The sequence below is a fragment of the Silene latifolia genome, chromosome 8 (genome assembly GCF_048544455.1).
Source record: "Silene latifolia isolate original U9 population chromosome 8, ASM4854445v1, whole genome shotgun sequence".
Taxonomy (NCBI): Eukaryota; Viridiplantae; Streptophyta; class Magnoliopsida; order Caryophyllales; family Caryophyllaceae; genus Silene; species Silene latifolia.
The window spans coordinates 14,624,929-14,649,145 of NC_133533.1; the positions used below are offsets into that span (position 1 = coordinate 14,624,929).

General features: G+C 44.6%; 1 protein-coding gene across 1 annotated transcript; it reads right to left on the reverse strand.

Moving 5' to 3' along the window:
• Positions 1 to 19,590: 19,590 nt before the first annotated feature.
• LOC141594740 (uncharacterized) lies at positions 19,591 to 23,755 on the reverse strand. Its single transcript, XM_074414734.1, has 3 exons — positions 23,350 to 23,755; positions 19,887 to 20,705; positions 19,591 to 19,779 (listed from the first exon to the last, which is right to left on the reverse strand). Exons 1-3 carry the CDS (start codon positions 23,753 to 23,755, stop codon positions 19,745 to 19,747), a joined length of 1,260 nt encoding a protein of 419 aa, XP_074270835.1. The 3' UTR covers positions 19,591 to 19,744.
• Positions 23,756 to 24,217: the final 462 nt, after the last annotated feature.

Here is a 24,217-nt window from a genome sequence, read left to right on the forward strand (position 1 = left end):
TGGGAGGCCTTTCATCAGCTTGAAGGTCGCTGGAGTTGGCTCACGAATTTCTTTGAACCTTGACATCGAACCTCTTCACATAATTTCGGAGAGACTCGCCTCCCTCTGTCGATAGTCGGGAGGTCCGATGTCTCCACGGCCCTCCTCTTGTTGCGGGAATCTTTGGGCTAGGAACGCGTCCTTTAGGTCGGCGTAAAGTATCTGGACCCGTCGGGTAGCCCCTTGTACCAACTCGTGCCATCCCATGCGGTGTCGTTGGGAAGATTCGGCACCAAACCTCATCGGGTTGCTCCCATACCGACATGTGAGACTCGTAAGCCTCGACGTGGTCGGTCGGGTCTCCTTCCCCTTTGTATGCTATAGGTGGTAACTTGACTTAGTCGGCACCGGGGTATCTAGGACGTAGGCGCGTGTGGGGTGTCGACCACATGTCGAACGACACGCGGCGATCGGCTCCTTGCATTCCTAGTCCGGCTTCTCTCCTCGTAGCGAGAAGGACTTCTCCTCCGACTCTGGTGAGTCGGGCTTCTTCTCCAACTCTGACGAGTTGGGCTTCTTTCGCTCCTCCGGGGTGTGCCTCGTTCGTGCCGCGGCGACGCAGTCTTCTCACGAGTGCGAGAAGGACTTAGGTCTACCACGACCACTTTGGGCTCCTCCGGTGTCTTGGGTCGGCTTTTCCTAATGCTCCGTTCAAGTTTCTTGGGGTCACGTTTCGGGCCCTGGCCTCTGGGACGGTTTCCGCCGCTCTTGTCGGCGTGACGGTGTGGCCGGCGTACTCCCAGTAGGTCGGGGAGCATCTTCGGTTTTCTTTGCGTCAACCACATACCCCATGATGGTGACCTGGTCGGCAGGCAGCGGAGTGTCTGGTATTATTGGCATCCCGTACTCCGGTTAAATCACTTGACCGGCGGAGGGTTGCACAACTCCAGATTTGTGGACGGTATCATCTTGGTAGAATTCGGTTTCGTCAGTCACGAATGCCTCTTGTTGTTTCGACATCTTCTTGGCTTTTAGGGTGGGTTTTTTTTGTGTGTATATTTTTGTTAGGGAATGAATGTGACTAGCTTCTAGTGTCTTTCCCCACAGACGGCGCCAATTGTTCCGGGTGTAATTCCAGAGCAAGTATTGTTACCACCCGTGGCTTGTAGAATGATGTCTTGAGTTGGATCCCTCGTCTCTGTCGTTCCTCTCGGCCTCTCCTGCAACAATGAACGAACTGAGGGCTTGGCTTTGTGCCAAGCGTACTCACTCCGACGCTCAAGTCAGTAAACTTAGAGGGATAAGTTGTTATTACTTGGCCAAGGATGTATTATAGGGAGATAAGGAAGATATTACCAGATGAATAGTGATTCTTAGGTTAATTTATGGATCCTTTCCTCAATGAAGGTTGAGGAGTATTTATAGACTTTCACCTTTTTTCACGTAGTGGCCAAGTGGCCAAGTGGCTAGCAGGTGGAAAGACCGTTCTACCCTCGGCCGATGGACCCATGGCAGGCCGGCCGAGGGTCTTGGATATGAGTACGCGGATATGTGTCCCGGCTGGCAGGTTGCCATGCCGAGACCAGCCGGGCAGCCGATGGGTCGCATCGGCTAATTTGTCTAAGTCGTTGATTTGCTGTGGATATCTTTGACCTTGCTCAATATGTTGACTTGGTCAGCGGTGCAGAATATGCCCCATCAAGCACATCAAGAGATATTGTACGTACTGTTTATGCATGTAATTGAACCCTCTGAAAAAAAATGGAGGAGGAAACTAAAGATCATCTATATTTTTCAGTGGTGTCAGCTGAAGCCTGAAGATACCATCAACTCAGACAATGCAATGGTGCAAAAGAAGTAGGGGCTCAATGATCAGAAGAAGTTAATATGGAACCAGAGAATTAGAGAAACAATGAAAAACTAGATGATCTTGAATTCTTGATGTTTATGAAAGAGGCCAAGATCAGGAAATATATAATGAAAAAGGAGATTTAGTTGGATTTTTATCCACACATGTAATTAAGTTTTTTGATAGAAGTTAGTGATGTAAATGGTTATTTTTGATTGATCTTATAGTGAAAGTTTACACTTAAGTGATTTAACTCTGTATCTACTAAGGGTGGCGTACATGTCCAAGACAAATACTCTATCCCGTTAGGCCGTTATCCAACCATCATGAGATTTAACACACTGGAGTCTAGAGCCATGTAGTTACTGTTTTCATTTTCAAACAGAAATTAGTGAATTATTAGTGGCTGGTTAGTGGCTGGTTCTTATTGTAAGATTAACTTTACGATTTCAATAATGAAATCAGTCCCAAGATACAATATAGACTTGAATTAATTCAACCCTAATACAATCAATAGACGAAATAAAGGACTAACCTTGGTCCATGTCTTACAGACGCAATCAATTCAATAATAAGAAGTATAGCAGATTGATTCTCCTCCTTAACCCTTTCCTTTAATGTTCCTTTGATGATGGAGGAAGAAACTGTGTCTTTCACCCTTTCACTTTATACGTATACTTTTGTTTTGTCAGAAGAAATTTTTTTATTCTTTTAACTTCCATAATATATATAATATATTACGTACCTTTGTGGACAGCGGGCCGCCCACGGGGGTGCTTGGTGAGAAACGGGGAACAAGCGTTTGCATTTTGTATGGAGTCGCCACCAATTTTTATGGAAAATTGGAACCGTTCGAATACCTCGTGTCATGTCAGGACACAAAGTAGTGACATGAACACTAAGCAATCGTTACCCTTAGCATTCTATGTCTAGAATGACTCTCGTGGATGCCAATGAACACGGGTGCTCACGGAGATCTGGAGTAAGGGGTGAGGGTACGTATTAGGAAGCTCTTTTGATCGAACACCTAATCCCGCCCGCCTCGATAGCGGCCTCTACTAATGATTAGGGAAGTTTATTCGTACTCGATATATCGTCGGTTATATGCATGCAATGCAACATCCATAGATTAATCCTAACATGTGGAGATTAGACTAAGTCGGTTGACACGTAATTTAGCATACAATTAATGTCGAAGTAGGGATTTAATGCTCATTTACATGTGGAAACATATAAATAAAGAAAGAAATACAATAACTATGAATTAAAATAATGGAAATTACAATAATTACAATGGGTTAGGCGATTTATGTCGAAAATACCTTTAAAACGGATAGATTGAGAAAAAGAATAAAAGAAATAAATTAACGAACAGGAATTAGCGTGATATTACGGACAATAGTTAGTGATACGTAGACTAAACAAACTAGGTCAAGGCAGAAACGGAGTTCAGGGACAGAACTCGGCCGAGAACAAAGCGCAAAGGCTGCGTCTTTTGGAATAGGCGCAGCAGACGCTGCGTCTGTTCCTTGGCTTAATTCTGGCTGTGAAGCCGTAATTGCAAGCCGTTAATGTTAATTGGTGAATTTAATGATCGATTAATGATATTTACTCGGATGAAAGTGATTAATAGGTTAATTACATATGATTAAGGTCGTAAAAGCAATAAAACATGGATGAGACGATGTAAGCGAATTAATTACATGATTAATGATATTAATTACAAATTGATGAATTAAATTAATTAAGCTAAACAGGTTACTAATGACGAATATATGATGGATAAACAGATACAAATATATCAACGATGAATTCCAGAGATTCAATATGGGTAAATCGAACCTCTAAAACCCGAATTGACTTTAATGACGAAAACCCGCAAATATGAGTTACTTGGGATTTAAGTCGGGATTTAATGACAAATTAAACGTGTTAATGATGATGAATAATATACATATGAGATTATCATGCTATGATGAAGAATTAACACACAAACGAAACAAAAAAGGATTTTGGGGACGAATAACAGAGGACGAACGAAGAAGAAAGGAAGGAGAGGCTCGCGGCGGCCTCACGAAGAGGCGCGGCAGAAGCTGCGCTCCTTCAAGAGGCGGCGATTCTTTGCGTCCTTTCTCGACGGTTATCTACTGGAAATCCGCAAAAAACAGGTTTTAACAAAGGGTTTTAGAAATCGATTTTAACGGTATTTTCGACATAAACCTTACAATGATGATACGATAAATAAAATACAATGAATAAAGAGAATTATTACACCCTCAGACTTACATGTTGACGAAACGAGAAGGACTAAGAAGATCGATTAGTGATGCTCGACGCGAATGCAAGGAAAGTGCCCTCGTAAGAGGAAAACGATTGATTAAATTAAGTTGATTATGTGTAGTTGGTCAAATTGGTCGGTCATGCAACGGAGAGGCTGGTACCCGGAAAGATCCGAGCTTACGTGGTCGAAAGTCCAAGCACGTAGGCGCCAATTAGTAAGAACGAAGTCTAGAATGCAAAGGGAGAAGAGAAGGGCGGACACTCGCGTGAGAAATATGAGGAACGAAAGCTCCTATTTATACTAATCACGTGAAGGAATAGGGTTTCGGAGACTCTTTGGAAGTGAATCTCGGAAAGATATGAAAAAGATACGTAAATCATGCAAAGAAGGGCCTGGGAAGAGGCGCGCAGCGCCCCACTGCGTCCCTTGGAAGAGGCGCAGCACTGCTGCGTCTGTTCCCGTGAGGTTTCCTCCTTTGAAGAAAGATTTCCGCGTTTGAGTTATGGTAGGACGGAAATAATTCGATTATCTCGTAAATATTACGGGATATTATTTGCCAAAAGATAAAATTTGTAAAATATGGAATAGAAATATCCGGAACATTCCAGAACATTCCGACTCGAGATTTAACAGCTATCAGAAAATGGAGACGGTTTTTGACCCGGACTCCGAATGTACTCTAATTACGCCAAAACGACCGTATCAGGACGTAGATGACAACTAAGAGGTTGACATTAATATTTGAGCAAACACTTGACGATAATCTTACAAACTGTCACAAATCGTTCCGCGAATCAAACATGCGGCCCAATCATCACCGGGTGGTTTGCGGGAGGTGCAGAAACGAGGTGTCTACAACCTTTTCGCACAATCAAACCCGATCGTACCTTTTCGTGAAAGACGATGTATAATAGGGTAAGGTAAGAGGGAATAATAATTCCCGAACTTTAATTACATTAATTGGGACCGATCCATCACGATACCGTCTTTTATATTAAAGTCTTGTAATATTAATGTGAACTTAACTTTTATTAAAACGCGAAACACATAGGCCATACGAATATTATTAATTATTCTAACACTTATGACCCGTGGCCTTATTATCTACTCTGTATTTAATTTTTTTTTTTTGACAGCCGTAAAGAAAGGTTCCTTATACAAAGCACACCTGCATCTCTAAGTCAGGTGCAAACACTACATTATTATAACAAAAACTTTAACTAGGGGCGGGTGTTCTAACACTTATGACCCGTGGCCATACGAATATTATTAATTATTCTAACATTCTCCCACTTGGCCTTTGTGTTGACTTAATGGTTTAATAACTATAATGTGCACTTTTATGTTAAAGTCACTAACTGTCATATCCTTAATCGAAATAGAACTAATTGGATCATGGCGGTCACACGTCATTTACTAATCGACATGATTCCTTCCATGTATCACAAATCAATTCCAAATCTAGGTAAAACTTTAATTTGAGAAGAACATTAATCCTCATAATTAGTCACATGTAATCTAATAACTGTAATGTATACATATACTATAATGATTAACATGTCTATTATAACAGAAACAATACTATAAGTGAATTCTAGATGTCATGTTTATTACAAGCATATTAACTTTGATGGGGCATATTCTGCACCCGCTGACCCAGTCAACATATTGAGCAAGGTCAAAGATATCCACAGCAAGTCAACGACTTAGACAGACTTAACCCCCTAGCAGCGCGACTGTCGGCTGTCTCTTGTGCCTCGGCTGAAACAACTAGCCAGCCGGGGCACATATCCGCGTACTCATATCCAAGACCCCTCGGCATGGAGTCAACAGGGCCCGCCGGCCTGCCATGGGTCCCTCGGCCGAGGGTAGATCAGTCTTTCCACCTGCTAGCCACTTGGCCACTTGGCCACTACGTGACAAAAGGTGAAAGCCTATAAATACTCCTCAACCCTCATTGAGGAAAGGATACACAATCTAACCTAAAACACCTCATAATCTGGTAATATCTTCCTTATCTCTCTACAATATATACTTCGCCAAGTATCACACAACTTGTCTCTTTAAGTTCACTGACTTGAGCGTCGGAGTGAGTACGCTCGGCCAAAGCCGAGCCCTCAGTTTGTTCATTGTTTCAGGAGAGGCCGAAAGAAGGATTCAACCAAAGACGTCATTCTACAAGCCACGAGTGGTAACAAATAACTGCTTCGGAATTACACCCGGAACAATTGGCGCCGTCTGTGGGGAAAAGATACTAGAAGCTAGTCAAATCCTTTACAAAAAAAAAAGAAAAACACAAAACCCACCCAACGAGCTAAGAAGATGTCGAAACAACCAGAGACGGTACTTGTGGAAACTGAATTCTACCAAGATGACACATTCCACAACTCTGAAATTGGGCAGTCCCCCACCGGCCGTATCACTGATATGACGAACGGGATGCCAAAGGTACAAGATACACCGCTGCCCGCCGACCAAGTCACTATCATGGGACATGTGGTTGATGCGACTAAATCAAGCTACTCCCGGAACTAATGGGTAGCACGCACGACTCACACTGCTTGTCACAACGACAAGAGCGGCGGCACCCCCACAAGAGACGGGGCCCAAAAAGTGACTCCGAGAAACTTGAACGAAGCATTGGAGGAAGCGGACCATGTCAAGACGCTGGGAGCCCAGAGTGCAAGTGGTAGACCGAGTCCTTCCCGCACTCGCGAGAGGACAGTGTCGCCGCAAAGACCGACGAGGCCTGCCCCGGAGGAGTAAAGAAGTCCGACTCACCGTAGTCGGAGAAGAAGTCCGACTCACGAGTCGGGAGAAGAAGCCCGACTCACCGAGTCGGAGAAGAAGCCCTTCCCGCCACGGGGAGGAGCCGGACTAAGGACGCGAGGAGCCGATCGCCGCGTGTCATTTGACACGTGGTGGATGACCCCTCGATGCCTATGTCCTAGAGGTCCCGTCGACTAAGCTAAAGTTGCCACCCATATCATACAAAGGAGAAGGCGACCCAACCGACCACGCCGAGGCTTTCGAGTCTTACATGTCGGTATGGGAGCAACCTGATGAGGTTTGGTGCCGAGTCTTCCCAACGACTCTGCATGGGATGGCACAAAGTTGGTACAAGGGACTACCCGATGGGTCGGTATCTTGTTATGCCGACCTAAGGGACACATTTTTGGTGATATTCTTGCAATAAGAGGAGGGCCGTCGAGACATCGGATCTCCTGACTATCAGACAGGAGGGAGGCGAGTCTCTCCGAAGTTATGTGAAGAGGTTCGACGCCAAGGTTCAGCAGATTCGTGAGCTGAACAACGAACTGGCGGCCTTCGCACTGATGAAAGGCCTTCCGATAGGAGACTTAAAGAACGAGCTCATCAAGTGCGGAGGCCTGAACCTAGACTCCGCCAGAAGGATGGCCGACCAAGCCATAAAGGTGGAGGACTATCACAAAACGTGGGTAGGCCCCAGCGAGGCCGGGCACTCAGAGAGAAAGAGCCGCCGGGAGGACAACCCGGATGAAGGACGCCGTGACAATAATAGGTCACGGTCTGACAAGTCCGCCAGGAAACAGAACTCGGCGGGCGCCGGGGGGAGTTCGGGCCCGTACTACCAAAAGCGGTACAATGGTCACACCCCCCTGGTCATATCTGCTGCAGAGGTCTTCGCCCTGAGCAAGAACGAGGGGCAGAAGTGGGAAAGGCCTCCCAAGGCGAGGGGGGGCGGTGACACGAGCCACTACTGCGAGTACCACGGCCACACCGGTCACTTAATCGACAAGCTAGGCATCGAAGAATGCCATTAAAGAGCTGATCCGGAAGGGGAGCCTCAGCAAATATGTTGCCGGAGGCCAAAAGACTAATACCGGCGGCTCAAATAAAAAATACGTCTTTGAACGGATAGGAGTAATCCATGTTGTCATCAGAGGCAACGAGAACGGTGGGTCCGCTCATGGGCACAAACGGCACCTGAACGAGTTATATCAGGCCATCAACTTTGTGCCCAAAACAGCGATCCCCGCTTTCAACATCCCCGATATGACTATTGGGAAGAAGGACTACGAGGGAGTCATCGCCCCGCACAGCGACCCACTTGTAGTCCACTTGGACATAGCCAACCACCTGGTCAAGAGGTGCCTGATTGACACAGGCGCCTACACGAACATCATGTTCAGGGAGTGCTTTCTCAATCTCGGTCTGAAGATTAAGGACTTGAGCCCCTGCACCAATCCGTTGTACAGTTTTTCCGGGGCCGGCCTGGTACCCCTGGGGTCAATCAGGCTACCGGTGATGTTCGGCGAGGGGAATGCGGCTAAGAATGTCCTATCTGAGTTCGTGGTCATTGACGGCTCGTCCGCCTACAACGTTCTCATAGGCCGAGTCACTCTGAGCGAGGCCGATGCAGTAATGTGTCCATCCGGGCCCACGACACGATGTATGTCTCGGACCGGGGGAAGCGCATAAGCTCGTCTCAAAGGACGAAAAAGACGAAGTAGTCAACGTCCAGATATCCGCCAGAGGGTGAAACATGCAATCCCTCAAAGTGGCGAAGAAGTCAGAGAAGGGGAAAAGCTCATCCTTACAACAGGAGGGCGACCTCATGGATGCCACTGTCGGCATGGTCGAAGGAGCGGAGACCGAAGAAGTGGAAATTGACCCGGGCGCACCGTGAATCGTCGGTGTCAACCTGGAGCCAAAATTCGGGCCGCTCTCCTAGACCTGTGAGGAAGAACAAAGACGTCTTCGCTTACTCGGCTAAGATGCCAGGGTGAGCCGGGAGGTAATTGTTCACAAGTCGAACGTACTCTCCACCGCTCGCCCTGTCAAGCAGAAGATGAGGAACTCCTCAGCCGAGAAAGATGAGGCCATCAAAGCCGAGGTAGATAAATTACTAGCGGCGGGCTTTATCATGCCTTGTACTTATCCTGAGTGGTTAGCTAATGTTGTAATGGTGAAGAAATCATCGGGGGCGTGGAGGATGTGTGTAGATTTTACCAATCTTAATAAAGCGTGCCCCAAAGATTGCTATCCCTTGCCTCGAATAGATAGTTTAATCGACGCCACGGCAGCTACACTATCTTGAGCCTTTGGACACCTTCTCAGGGTATCATCAGGTATTCATGGCCGAGGAAGACATGCCTAAATGCGCATTCATCACCGGTAAACGGCACATACATGTATAAAATGATGTCGTTCGGTTTGAAGAACGCCGGCGCAACTTACACAAGACTGGTGGACAAAGTGTTCCAAAATCAAAAAGGGCGAAACATTGAGGCTTACGTCGACGATGCTATTGTAAAAAGCAAGTCGACAAATGAGCACCGAGCCGATTTACACGAGACATTTTGTTCACTGAGGAAATACAAGATGAAACTTAACCCAATGAAATGCAACTTCGGTGTCCGGTCAGGTAAGTTCCTCGGCGTGCTTGTCAGCGCCAGGGGAATTGATGCCAACCCAGAGAAAGTCCAAGCAATCCTGGACCTGCCGGAGCCGAGGAATCGAAAAGAGGTTATGATGTTGACCGGGAGGATGGCGGCTCTAGCCCGTTTTATCTCTCGGTCAGCCGACAAGAGCACCCCATTCTTCAAAGTGTTGAAGGGAAATAAGGACTTCAGCTGGGGGGAGGAACAGAGCACAGCTTTCAAGCAACTGAAAGCTCATCTTCAAACTCTCCCAACCCTGTCCAGGCCGATGCTGGGGGAGACGCTATGTCTATACATAGCAGTTACCTCGGCCACGGTCAGTGTCGTGATCATCAGAGAAGAAGACAAACAGCAACACCCAATCTACTTTGTCAGCCATACATTGTTGCCCGCCGAAAGGAATTACCCACTGATTGAAAAAGCAGCCTTTCTTTGTCGTCGTTTGCCGCAAGGAAATGAAGCCTTACTTCGACGCACATCCCGTGACGGTCTTAACCGACCAACCATTGGAGAAAGCATTGGAAAAATTTGAGCAATCCGGCAGGCTCATCAAATGGGCAGTAGAGCTATCCGGCTTCGGCATTCAATACAAGCCGAGGCCCTCGATAAAGGGACAGGCACTCGCAGATTTCCTGGCCGAGTGCACATATCAAGAAGAGCAAAACCCCGGAGTATAGGAGGTATACACCGACGGGTCCTCCACGGCGAACAGCTCAGGAGCTGGCATACTTATCATCAGCCCAAACGGGGACGAGTTTGAGTACGCCTTGAAATTTACCTTCTCGGCCTCAAACAACGAATCCGAATACGAGGCGGTGATAACCGGAGTCGAGCTAGCTAGAGCTGCCGGGGCGGAACACATCATTTTGAAAACAGATTCACTTTTAGTGGCTAATCAAATCAGAGGAGAGTACGAGACTCGAGACGACGGGATGGTAAGATACCTGGAAAGGGTAAAAGCTGACACTTCAAAATTGAAATCTTTCCAGATACAATGCATTCCCAGGTCTGAGAACAACCGAGCCGACGCTCTCTCAAAGCTTGCCAGTTCAACCATCAAGAATGTCAGTCGAACCGTGCTGGTGGACATCAGGAATGCCAAAAGCATTACTGAGACCGTCGGCATGGTGGGCGACATATAGGCCGAGACAACGTGGATGACTCCGATAATGAAGTACAAACCGATGAACATTATCGGAGGACCGCGATCTCTCACGAGAAGATAAAGAGGATCGCAGCAAGGTACTTGGTGTTTGAAGGAGAATTATACAGGAGGTCCGTGACAAGGCCACTCTTGAAATGTGTCGGCCCGGTAGACGCGGAGCTAATCGTGAGAAATTCACGAAGGCATCTGTGGTCATCACATGGGGGCAAGAACACTAGCCTACAAAGCTCTCCGAGCCGGCTACTACGGCCCACCATGCTTGAGGATTCCGAGCCAAAACCAAAAAGTGCAACAAATGTCAAATGCATGCTCCGGTGATACATGCACCTTCCCGAGACCTGCAAAAGGTACTTAGTCCTCTTCCTTTTGCACAGTGGGGGATGGATCTACTAGGGCCATTTCCAACGGCATCCGGAGGAAGAAAGTACTTGATTGTCGCCGTTGACTACTTCACCAAATGGGTTGAAGCTGTAGCGGTACCTGCCAAGACCACGGCGGCCGTAAGAAAGGTAATCTGGGAAAATGTCATAACTCGTTTTGGGTTACCCCAAGTCATGGTATTTGACCACGGCCGAGAGTTTTGGAGTGACACAATAATGATCTGGTTGGAAGAACTTGGTATCAAATTTGCTTACTCCTCCGTCTGCCACCCACAGAGCAACGGACAGGCGGAGGCAGCCAATAAAACAATCCTCAACGGCTTGAAGAAGACAGTTGAAGACCTAAAGGGAAGATGGGCCGATGAACTACCCGGCGTCTGTGGTCCCTTCGAACCACGAGAGAAAGAAGCAAGGGTACAGATCCATTCCACTTAGTCTACGGGTAAAAGCAGATCCGCCAATTGAAGCAACGGTGCCGACATTGAACGGCCACCTTTAACCCGGTTGAAAATGAGGAAGGTCTAAGAACCTCCCTAGACCTGGTCGAAGAAAGCCGAGATACAGCACGCCTCAACTTGGCAGTATACCAAAACCAAATGAGAAGAGCCTACAACCGGAGAGTCCACAAAAGGGACTTAAAAGTAGGAGATCTAGTCCTAAGAAAGTCGGCCGCCACCAACAAAGGGAACATTCATGGTAAATTGACGGCCAACTGGGAGGGTCCTTACAAAGTGGTTGAAGAAATGAGGCCGGGTACATACCGGCTGACAGATATGGAGGGTGTGCCTTTGATGAGCCATTGGAACACTGACAACCTCAGGAAATACTTTGTATAGCGGCGGAGGTGTCCAAAAACTGTTGTTGGCACCCCAACGCGTGTGTTTATATCTATTGAAAAATCATCTAAGTTTTTCATCAAAGTGTTTATCCCCTCCATAGTCATATCGAGGTAGACGCCACGGCCCAAGCCGGGCAGTCACCCCAAGAAGTAGACGCCACGGCAGTCACTACCATTGCAGTTGATACTCGCGAAAGCGACCAACATGCCTTAGGAACGTATAAGTACAGTTGAGACGCAATTCTAGCCGCCTCGGCCAACCGAAGGCCTGGCAGAGGAAGCGATCAATATGTCTACAGATACGAACGCTGTCGAGCCGTAACCTCTAGCCGCCTCGGCCAACCGAAGGCCGGCAGGGGACACAACGGTCGATACGCTAACATGTTCACAGCGGCGGTTGGAAAACGCAAATCGGACGCCTCGGCCAGACCGAGAGTGAAAGAGGAAGCGACCAACATGCCAACATGTTTAAAAAACGTTAAACACGGTTGAGATACGCATTCTAATTGCCTCGGCCAGGCCGAAGGTAAAAACGAAAAAAGCGCTCAATTAATAACGAAAGAAGACAAGTGAAGGATTGTGATCAAAGCCCCGGCCAAGCCGGGGGCCAATAAACAAACGTTATTGAAAATGATTACAAGGAGAATACAGACGACGGCCGTCCCCATAGGGATAAGCCAAAACACAACCTACCAAAGTTTTACAAAAAACAAGGAAAAGAAGAACAAAAGGTTACAGACATATCATTTGAAGCGCCAAAAGATGGCAGGGAGGAAAGGCTTAATAATTGGCCCCCGAACAGCTGAAGCTATCCGAGATGCCGGGTGAGCCTGGTGACGACCGCCCGTCTCCCTATGCATGTTGCTGCCCGCCGTCGGTGGCGTCAGCAGCATCGTCTTTGGTAGGCGACCCAGAAGCTGTCTTGGCAGCTTTAGCCTCAGCAGCCTCAGCTGCCCTCATTCTCTCGGCTTCCTCCTTGGCCGCCTTAGCCTTCTCAGCAAGGGCCACCTTCTCCGCGGCCACCTCTTCCTCCTTCTTCACCCTTGCCTCCTCATTGGCCTTCGCCTCCGCGGCCTTCTCCTTGGCTTCAAGCTTGTCATCAAGCAGCTCGTCAAATTTTTGCCACGGAAAGGAGCCATCAAGAAAGAGCTCCCCTATCACTTCCCTGGCGGCTTCTTCGGTCAGGTCCCGGTATTGGGCGCACATGTTAGGGAGGATAACGCGTTGGAGCGTCTCAATGTCCTCCTCCCTCTGGGCGATGATAGCCTCCTTATTCCGGACCACCTTCCCTTGGGCCTGAAACATGGACTTCCATTCGTCCCTCTTCTTAGCATTAAAGTCGGCAACTTTCTGAAGGTGGTCACGCCCCTCCAGCAGCTTAGCAGCTTCAGCCGCCGTAGCCTCAACCTTAGCTCTCTCAGCAAGGACGGCCTTTTCAGCGTCCTCCCTAAGTTTTCGCTCAGCAAGGACCGCCTCTTCAGCCTCAGCCTTGGCCCTCTCAGCTTCCTTCTTCGCAGCATCGAGTTCAAGCCTGAGCCGCTCGAGCTATGGGGCAGCTTCAGCCATGGTCTTTTCTTGCTCAATAATAAGAGCACCGGCCACATCAGCCCACTTCGACAGCATCCTGGCCAAACTTAGGCCCTCCGACCTAATCTGGACGGGGGTAGGCTTCGGGAAGGAGGAGACGACGGCGGCATCTTGACCAACCGTCTGTGCAGCTTGCTTCTCAGCACGCCGTTCAACAGTGTGTCCGGTAGACGGCGGCGGTTGATCTACAAAAAATTCAATCAAAGCATCCATGTCAACATTCATGGACATACCAGAGAGCCTGTCATCAGGAACGCCTAATGAACCGGCTAAGTCTGAGCCACAGGATAGATCTGTACCAGGCTTGGTCTTCTTGGTCGGAGGACCCATTTCTTTGCCGGCCTCGGCAGCAGTAGCGGCAGTAGAAGCAGAAGCAGCAACGGCAACAGTAGGCTCTTTCCTCTTGCGGAAGAGAGGATATTCCACTGCCAAGGTGACCACCTCCTCGGCGGTAATATCAACGACCTCCACCGTTTCTTTTTGGTCTGAAGGGATGGGAGGTGGAACTGATGTCGACGCCGTCGCCGCCGAAGACTTTGTTTTCCGCGTTCGGCGCGGTATGTTACCAGCAACCTTCGTCTGGGCCGCCGTCGTATCTAAGCCCTTCAGCTGCTGATCCATGAGATCATTTGGCGCCGGTCTGCGATCACGAGCCTGGGCCTTAGGATGCAAATCAACAACTTGCTTGTCCTTATCAAGTCCCATTCTCCTAAGGATATCTTGATGCATCCAGGGCCAAAACGGTCTGCAAAGGAAACGAAGCAAGGGTTAAGTAGAAGAAATAAATCAAAGTTCAAAAAAAAAAACAGAAACATTAAAAGCAGAGATGGGCCTCACACCGACCCCACTCACCCTGCCTGAGGGCCGGTATGAGGCCGATGTGGCAGAGCAGCTCATCCTGAAGAATGATCTGCGTCGGGGGTAACCATCCCTTCGGCATCCCATTCTTCTCAGCCTCAAACAGCCTCATCGCCCGCTCCTCATCCGCATTGAGAGGGACCCTGCTGGCGTCCATCTTAAGCTTGCTCCGGGAGACCCATTTGTCATGCTCCCCCTTACTCTCGCACCGCAAGTTGACACGGTGCTGGAAGGACCGGGGCAGTGGATAATCCTTCGGAACCTTAACGTACACCCACCGCTCCTTCCAGTCCTTGCAGGAAGAAGGCTTATCAACGGAGACGTAACCCGGCTCCGTCTGCACGCTGTACCACCCAACGCGACCAGGGGCTGACGGCCGAAGATGATGAATCCGGCGGAATAAGTTAACCGTGGGGACCTCCCCCTTGAAAAGGCAGAGCCACACAAAGCCGACTATAGTCCTAATGGCCAACGGGTGTAGTTGGGCCACGGCGACGTTCATGGCTTTAATTATGGCCATAACGTATTCATTCAGAGGAAACCGGAGCCCATACTCCAGGTGTCTGATGTATACGCCGATCTGACCCTTGGGAGGAGGACAGACCGCCCTTTGACCTTCCCGGGAATAACAATCTCATACCCCCTGCCGAAGGAGAAATGATGTTCGAAGAAGTCGGGGCGAACAACGGCAAATTTGTGGGTCCAAGCACGGTCGGGCCGACCTTACGGCGTCGCCGTGATCCAGACGTACGGCCTCTCGTCATCAGCATGAGCCCTTTCCTCATCATCACCGTCATCATCAACATCATCATCATCCTCCCAATCCTCCAGAGCTTTTGGATCAACTTCAGGAGAAGGAGACCTAGGGCCCCCAGACCTTATCGGGATGGCGGCCAGTGCCTCCTCCTCATCAAGGCGCGACGGGGAACCCTCCGGCGCAAGGTTACTAGGTCCGGCATCAGCAGAAGACATGTTCACAACAAAAACTTAACAATTAAAAGTTGTAAAATTTATTTGTTTACCTTGAAGAAAAAGTGCTACGCCGAAGTAACGATTCTGAAGATTAGAAGAGAAAGAAACCCTTGAAAATCTAAGAAAGAAAATTTTTTTTTTGAGAAGATGAACTTTGTGCGAAAATTAAGGGGCATACTGCTCTATTTATAGAGCAAAGCCCACGAAGACGGACCAATCAGGGCACAGCCCATGAAGCGTCAACCAATCAGCAACGAGACACATGTCAAGCATGCAGCCATGGAATGTCAATCGACAAACAGTTACAAAACTTCTTCAACACGCTCCTTGATAGAATGCCAATCGACGTATCTTCTTCAACCCGCCCCTTGGTATCTGCTTGCCAAACGGCCCGCTGATTCGACCAAGCTTGGCAGCACCGGCTGGGGGCAATCAAAAGCACACGACACTCACAACCTCGGTCTCAGCCAGGGCCACTTTCTTTTCCACATCTGATGTCCGTTACACATCCATGTGGAGGGGGGATATGATACGGTACGGCCTAAGCAGAACCAAGCCGAGGTAGAAGAAGGGGGCGAAAATTTCAACTTGCGCGAGAATACGCTCAACACTCATCGAAGGTCCATACCACGGCATAGACTACGCTGGGGCAAATTGATGGGGCATATTCTCGCACCACGACCGAGTCAACATATTGAGCAAGGTCAAAGATATCCACAAAGACAAGTCAACGACTTTAGACAACCCCTAACCCGACGCGGACTGTCGGCTGTCTCTTGTGCCTCTTTGGGACAACTAGCCAGCCGGGGCACATATCCGCGTACTCGTATCCAAGACCCCTCGGCATGGAGTCAACACGGCCCGCCGGCCTGCCATGGGTCCCTCGGTCGAGGGTAGATCAGTCTTTCCACCTGCTAGTCACTTGGCCACTACGTGACAAAAGGTGAAAGTCTATAAATACTCCTCAACCCTCATTGAGGAAAGGATACACAATCTAACCTAAAACACCTCATAATCTGGTAATATCTTCCTTATCTCTCTACAATATATATACTTCGCCAAGTATCACACAACTTGTCTCTTTAAGTTCACTGACTTGAGCGTCGGAGTGAGTACGCTCGGCCAAAGCCGAGCCCTCAGTTTGTTCATTGTTTCAGGAGAGGCCGAAAGAAGGATTCAACTAAAGACGTCATTCTACAAGCCACGAGTGGTAACAAATAACTGCTTCGGAATTACACCCGGAACAAACTTTATAATAACAAGGCCTTTGATACAACACCCATGCATTCTACATGGCAATGAACGCTTTGGGTGGTAATCCCTTAGTTAATGGATCTGCCACCATTTTATCTGTTCTAATATGCTCAAATGACACTCTTTGCTTCTGTACCTCCTCTTTGACCGATAAAAACTTTAATTTCATGTGTTTAGCACCCTTGGAGTATTTATCGTTCTTAGAGAAGAAGACGGCTGCAGAATTGTCACAATAAATTCTCAGCGGCTTGGCAATATTATCGACAATCCCAAGTCCCGAGATAAAGTTTCGCAACCACAATGCATGAATAGTGGCCTCAAAGCATGCCACAAATTCGGCTTCCATAGTAGAAGTAGCAATGACAGACTGCTTCCCACTTTTCCATGATACTGCCCCTTTAGCTAAAAGGAACTAGTAGCCAAATGTTGATTTTCTACTATCAACACATCCGGCATAATCTGAATCTGAATAACCAATCACCTCAAGATGATCGGATCTCCTATAAGTAAGCATGAGCTCCTTAGTGCCTTGTAAGTACCTAAGGACCTTCTTCGCAGCTTTTCAGTGGTCCATCCCGGGATTACTTTGGTACCGACCTAACATTCCAACAGCAAAGCTGATATCTGGTCGAGTACATGTCTGAACATAGTTCAAACTCCCAACCACAGATGCATAGGAAATTCTCTCCATTTCTTTTCGTTCCAGCTCATTACGGGGACATTGCATTTTACTAAATTTGTCCCCTTTCTGTATAGGAACTATCCCTGCGGAGCATTCATTCATTCTATATCTCTCTAAAACTTTGTCAATGTAAGCTTTCTGAGACAATCCTAACAATCCTTGTGATCTATCACGGAAAATTTCAATTTCGATCACATAAGAGGCCTCACCCATATCTTTCATTTCAAAGTTCTTAGATAGATATTTCTTTACATCATGCAACATGCCTAGATCATTCGCAGCAAGTAAAATAACCTCAACATATAAGACTAAAATAACAAATCTACTCCCACTGATCTTAATGTAGATACACCGATCGACGGTAATCTCTACAAACCCATATGACGAGATGGTATCATTAAACTTTAAATACCATTGTCTGGAAGCTTGTTTTAGCCCATATATCGACTTTCTCAGCCTACACACCTTATCTTCATTACCTGGGGATGAAAATCCCTCAGGTTGGTCCATATATACCTCTTCCTCAAGCTCACCGTTTAGAAAAGCGGTCTTTACATCCATTTGGTGAAACTGTAGATCATAATGAGCTACCAAAGCCAAGACAATTCTTAAAGAATCTTTCTTTGACACCGGAGAGAAAGTTTCTTTATAGTCAATACCATCTTTTTGAGTAAAACCTTTGGCAACAAGTCGAGCCTTATACCTTTCAATGTTACCTTTTGAGTCCCTTTTGGTCTTATAGACCCATTTCGACCCAACGGCCTTAGAATCCTCAGGTAACACTACTAAGTCCCATACTTTGTTGTCATCCATAGATTTCATGTCCTCTTTCATGGCAATCAACCACTTTTCAGAATTATCACTTTCCATGGCCTTACGGAATGAGATGAGATCCTCACTAATGCTCAAGTCACATTCAACGTTATATGTCTCGTAGTCATCTGGGATGGCTGATCTTCTTTCTCTTATAGATCGCCTTAATTGTTCCTCTGGAACACTGACTACTCTCCTTCGCCTTACAGGTTGCCTTGACTGTTCACGTGACATATTATTCTCCCCTTGAATTGTGACTTGATCATCATTGTTATTGTCATTTTGTGGGTCTTGCACTTCATTTCATCGTTGTCCCATTATGTCATTTGACTGTGACGACACAATTGGTACAACAATTTCAACTTCAGGAGAAGAAACTTCAACCTGAATTTCTTTAATGTCCACTTTTCGTGGTTCAATGCTCCCACTAGTTTGACCGTTCTCAATAAATCTAGCATTTCCAGTCTCTACTATTCTCGTACTGTGATTAGGACAGTAAAATCTATACCCCTTTGACTTTTCAGGATAACCAATGAAATAACCACTGACTGTCCTAGGATCTAACTTCTTTTCATTTGGGTTATACAACCTTACTTCAGCTGGGCAACCCCAAACTCGAAGATGTCTTAAACTCGGTTTCCTTCCCGTCCACAGTTCATAAGGAGTCTTAGGAACTGCTTTACTAGGAACCCGATTTAAAACATAGGTTGCTGTCTTTAATGCATAAATCCATAGTGCAAGAGGTAAAGAACAATTACTTAACATGCTCCTAACCATTTCCATTAAAGTACGGTTCGCCTTTCAAAGAACACCGTTCTATTTGAGGTGTACTAGGGCATTGTATATTGTGCACAAATACCCCTACTTTCAAGTAACTTTGCAAATGGACCAGGACATTGTCCATTTTCAGTAAACCTTCCATAAAACTCACCACCTCTATCCGATCTCACAATCTTCACTTTCTTTTCTAGCTGCCTTTCCACCTCATTTATGAATATCTCAAGGACATCCACGGAATGAGCCTTTTCATGCAACAAATAAGTGAAACCATACCGCGAGGAATCATCTATATAAGTGATAAAGTACTTTTCACCACTCCAAGATGGAGTGTCAAAAGATCCACAAATATCGGTGTGTATAATTTCTAAAAGCTGAGAGCTCCTTGTAGCTGATTTCTTTACTGTATGTTTAGTCTGCTTACCTTTAATGCAGTCTACACACACATCTAAGTCACTAAAATCCAATTGAGGTAGAATTTCATCTTTTACCAACCTCATTAACCTTTCTTTGGATATGTGACCTAGCCTTTGATGCCACAAGTAAGCTGATTTTTCATTCGATGCACTACGTTTAATACCTTGACTCTCAACAATAAATAGGGAATCAGAAAAAATTAACATCAAGATTGAACCTATAAAGTGAATCAATCAAAGTACCACTACCATAAAAGTATTCATTACGGTACATAGAAAATACACCATGTCCAAACTTAAAGTTAAAACCTAAATTATCCAATCTACTTAATGATACAAGATTTCGAGCACAATCAGGTACATAGAGACAATCTATAAGATCTATATGACAACCAGTGTCTAAGATTAATCTATAAGTCCCAATGCCCTCAATGCGTGCTTTCATCCTGTTTCCCATGGATACAAACTGTTCAGCTCCTCTTATGGGCTGGATCATATGATATCCCTGTTTAATGTGAGAAATATGAGTAGTTGCACCAGAATCTAACCACCAAGTATTATTAGGTACTTCTATAAGATTTGATTCAAAGCAAACAAAACTATAATGTTTACCTTTCTTTTCGAACCATGCCTTCCTTTTAGGACAATCCTTCTTAAAGTGTCCAGGTTTCTTGCAGAAGTGACACTTCTTTTCTTTCTGGATCGCACTTTCAGGTCCTTTAAAGAAAAACTTTCCCTTCTTACCATTCTTACCCTTCTTACTCGGTTTAGCCTTGCTGCTGCTGGCACCATCATGACTTAGAAAATGAACAGCTTGATCTTTCATCTTCTTTAATCTCCCCTCCTCCTGTATAAGCATGGCTTTTAACTCTTGATAGTTCCATTTATCTTTTATGGTGTTATAGTTCACCTGAAACTGGCCAAACTCATAAGGTAGAGAGTTAATGATGAATTGTACCAAGAAAGTATCACTTACGTCCATCCCTAAAGTCTTCAACTTTGCTGCCAGGTTAGACATGTGTGTCACATGATCATGAATCGGTTGAGACCAGTCAAACCTTTTAGTAGTCAGCTCACTCATTAAACTACCAACAATTGACTTATTAGCTAAATCCGACTGTGAACACTCATTTACTTTAAGCATGAATTCCCTTGCTTTATCTGTTTTAGGCATGGAGGGCTTAATGTTATCAGCCATTGTCATCCTCATGAGGTATAAACCCAACCTGTTAGATTTCTCCCAAGCCTGATAATGACACTTTTCGGCTTCGGAGCTTTCAGGTGTAATTTTTGTTGGTACCTCATCTGTCAGGATGGCAATGTCTAGAGCCATTATACCCAGTGTATACTGGATCTTTAAGGCCCACTCATCATAATTAAGCCCATTAAACTTTACAAAAGAGTCAGCAGATGCAAACATATTTGGGGATGCTGCAAACATTTATACATGTTACCAATTAGTGCTTTGAAAAACTATCATACAGATTCAAATAATATTATATAAACTTTTATACATGTATTTAAATAACCTTTTGGGCAACACTTAAATACAAGTAGCCATCATTGATGTTAATGTATACTTTAACAATTAATTATTAACACACATGAATCAAATGAGAATGCTATCTTTGGATATACATACTATAAGACCCAATTTATGAATAACTAATCCTTTTATATTATCAACTATATTTAATGACCCACCTTTGGGTGGTCTCCCAAAATATAGATGACAAAAAAATTAATCGACCAATTGAACTATAATGTCATTTAAACATCTCTTTTAAAAAATGATCAATTAATAACTTTTATTTTAAATGTCTAATTATAATATAACAAGGCCACTTTGGTGACTAACATGTCATATACAATCAAAACATTCAACGATAATGAAACTCTGTCTCTCATTTGCAGGAATTTCTTTATATAATATTGATACCAAATAAACATAAAAACATGAATGTATACCCAAATAATGCGATGTAGCGGAAATACATTAATCGTATTAATTAAATATGCTTCGTCAATTCACTTGTCTTACATTATGCGTGTTTGCTGTTTCATCAAGCACTCTTGCAGTATACATGTGATTAGTGCCTTTATTAATTCATTATATATTTACATTAGGCAGACAAACACACACCCAAAAGCAAGAGATGATATGCAATACGATTAACTGAACATTAATATTAATGAAAAAAAAAATTATGTAACAGTGCATCTATATGTACATGACTGTCATATCATTAAGAGTGCATAACTAATTATTGAGAGTAAAGTATCAATACAGTAAATACTTTTCATTATTATCAATGATGTTGCGATGCACATTTAAAACAACAAACTATGTATCAATTTGCAATTTATACATAATTTAATTACAAAAGTTCATACATATTAATCATTGACTGAATTTCACCATAAGAACGTGGAAGCAATGATGATTCTTTTATTTGTCGTGCGTAAGAAAAAAGATACAGTAATTCAGATCATACGAAGTGATCGACACCAACCGTCAATACATAGAACCATACAATCTGCCAACATACTAAAAAAAATTGTCATGAATGCATTTCCAAAATATCTACAGCCTCCTTTTACAAACAGGAATATGACCAAAATAATTAATGACAAACTCTTTTAGTATAGTTAAGTAGCGGAACATCACGCAAATACAATCTAATTCACGTAATCTTTAATGGTAAATTAATCAAATCTATAATTGCTCTGATACCAAATGTAAGATTAACTTTACGATTTCAATAATGAAATCAGTCCCAAGATACAATATAGACTTGAATTAATTCAACCCTAATACAATCAATAGACGAAATAAAGGACTAACCTTGGTCCATGTCTTACAGACGCAATCAATTCAATAATAAGAAGTATAGAAGATTGATTCTCCTCCTTAACCCTTTCCTTTAATGTTCCTTTGATGATGGAGGAAGAAACTGTGTCTTTCACCCTTTCACTTTATACGTATACTTTTGTTTTGTCAGATGAATTTTTTTTATTCTTTTAACTTCCATAATATATATAATATATTACGTACCTTTTTGCACAATCAAACCCGATCGTACCTTTTCGTGAAAGACGATGTATAATAGGGTAAGGTAAGCGGGATTAATAATTCCCGAACTTTAATTACATTAATCGGGACCGATCCATCACGATACCGTCTTTTATATTAAAGTCTCGTAATATTAATGTGAACTTAACTTTTATTAAAACGCGAAACACATAGGCCATACGAATATTATTAATTATTCTAACACTTATGACCCGTGGCCTTATTATCTACTCTGTATTTAATTTTTTTTTTTTGACAGCCGTAAAGAAAGGTTCCTTATACAAAGCACACCTGCATCTCTAAGTCAGGTGCAAACACTACATTATTATAACAAAAACTTTAACTAGGGGCGGGTGTTCTTAAAAAACGAGGTTTCTTTAAAGAGTTGCTGAAGTAGTAATCTGAAGATGTCATATCTTTTCTTTTCTTCGCTATTTAAGCTTTAGGAGAGTACCTGCAACAAGACACACTTACGTCACGAGTACGTAAAAATTTATGGGAGAAGGATCTACTTATACAGAAAGTAGATAAATGGTGTCTTGGAGATTCATCCCCTTTGCTATAATTTCTCTTTTAGATGGTAATTCTCCTTTTCTTGTTACCACGATGATTAAAAGGGCACCTGCAAAGCATAGACGAAGAAGAGGCACATGATAGCTTATCAAACGAAGAGATGTTACGCTGCTTAGGACAAGTTAAGCTGAAAATATGAAAGGTTGATGGACTATCGAATCATTCTGAACTTGAGAACTTTTTGAGCTGGTTGTGTCGTTCACCGAAGAGTCAGGCAAGCTTGAATTATGAGCTACAACTTTAGTAGTTCCATGGAGGATTTGATTACCAGAGGGAATAGATGAAACACCCGAACTAACAGACGCACTCAAACTTGCACTAGAAGATCATGGTTCACATTGATGATATTTGAAGAAGTTATGTCTTTGTTCATGACAATCGTCTTAAAACTCCGCTTTTTATGACGTCGCCTCCTTTTTTTATTCTTACAGCCTAAAGTGTCTCCCTCCATAGTTGTCTCAATCTTAAGGACCCGAATTGTAATAGTTGACAATTCCTTCTTATTGTAAAAGCTCAACTTTTTACCTTCAAGGAGCTTTTGATAAGATTGTCCTTGGATCCTTAGACGGGAATTACCTCCATCTTTTTTAGCGAACTCAAGAACTCTCTCATTAAAAATATGATCATTCTTCTTTAAGCTAGCCTTCAAATCTGTACCACAATTACCTTGAGCATCCTTAACCTCCATATTCGCCCTCTCTTCTTTAGCCTTTACTTCCATGACGTTTCGGTCACCCATCACCTCCGTGATCACACTTTCACTATTCTTTATATTGTAGTCAGATTCCGCAACCTGATCTTTTATATTCACATCAGAATCAGTCGTCTTCTTCATATTTTTCCCAACCACGCCAACCTCGGGAGCGACCTCTAAAACACGTTTACCATTTTTTTGTGAGAAGGTGGCCTTTTACAACATCTAATTCCCTTAAAACCTCTTTATTCCTAGGTTCGACCGCTAACGCCTGAACTAAATCCACTTCAGCTTCCAAAAACCTCTTTAACTTCACACATCCAACTGCCCTACGAAAAAGCGCCTTAACATTACGAGGAAATTTGTTCAAAATCATAGTGCACAGATCAACAACAGCTCTGTATTCCTCGAGCTTAATAGCACAAGCGGCGAGATTAGAGTTAAGGGAAACCGCAAGGTCAGATAACGATTGGACATCTTCTCCTCCAATCATTCCGAAACTTATACCCAACAGTTTACAAGCTTCATCGTAACAAGGTGCGGCCCTATCAAAAAAATTTTTGCCTAAAAAGACAATTCCCCTGGTCTTTAAGCTTCTTCACC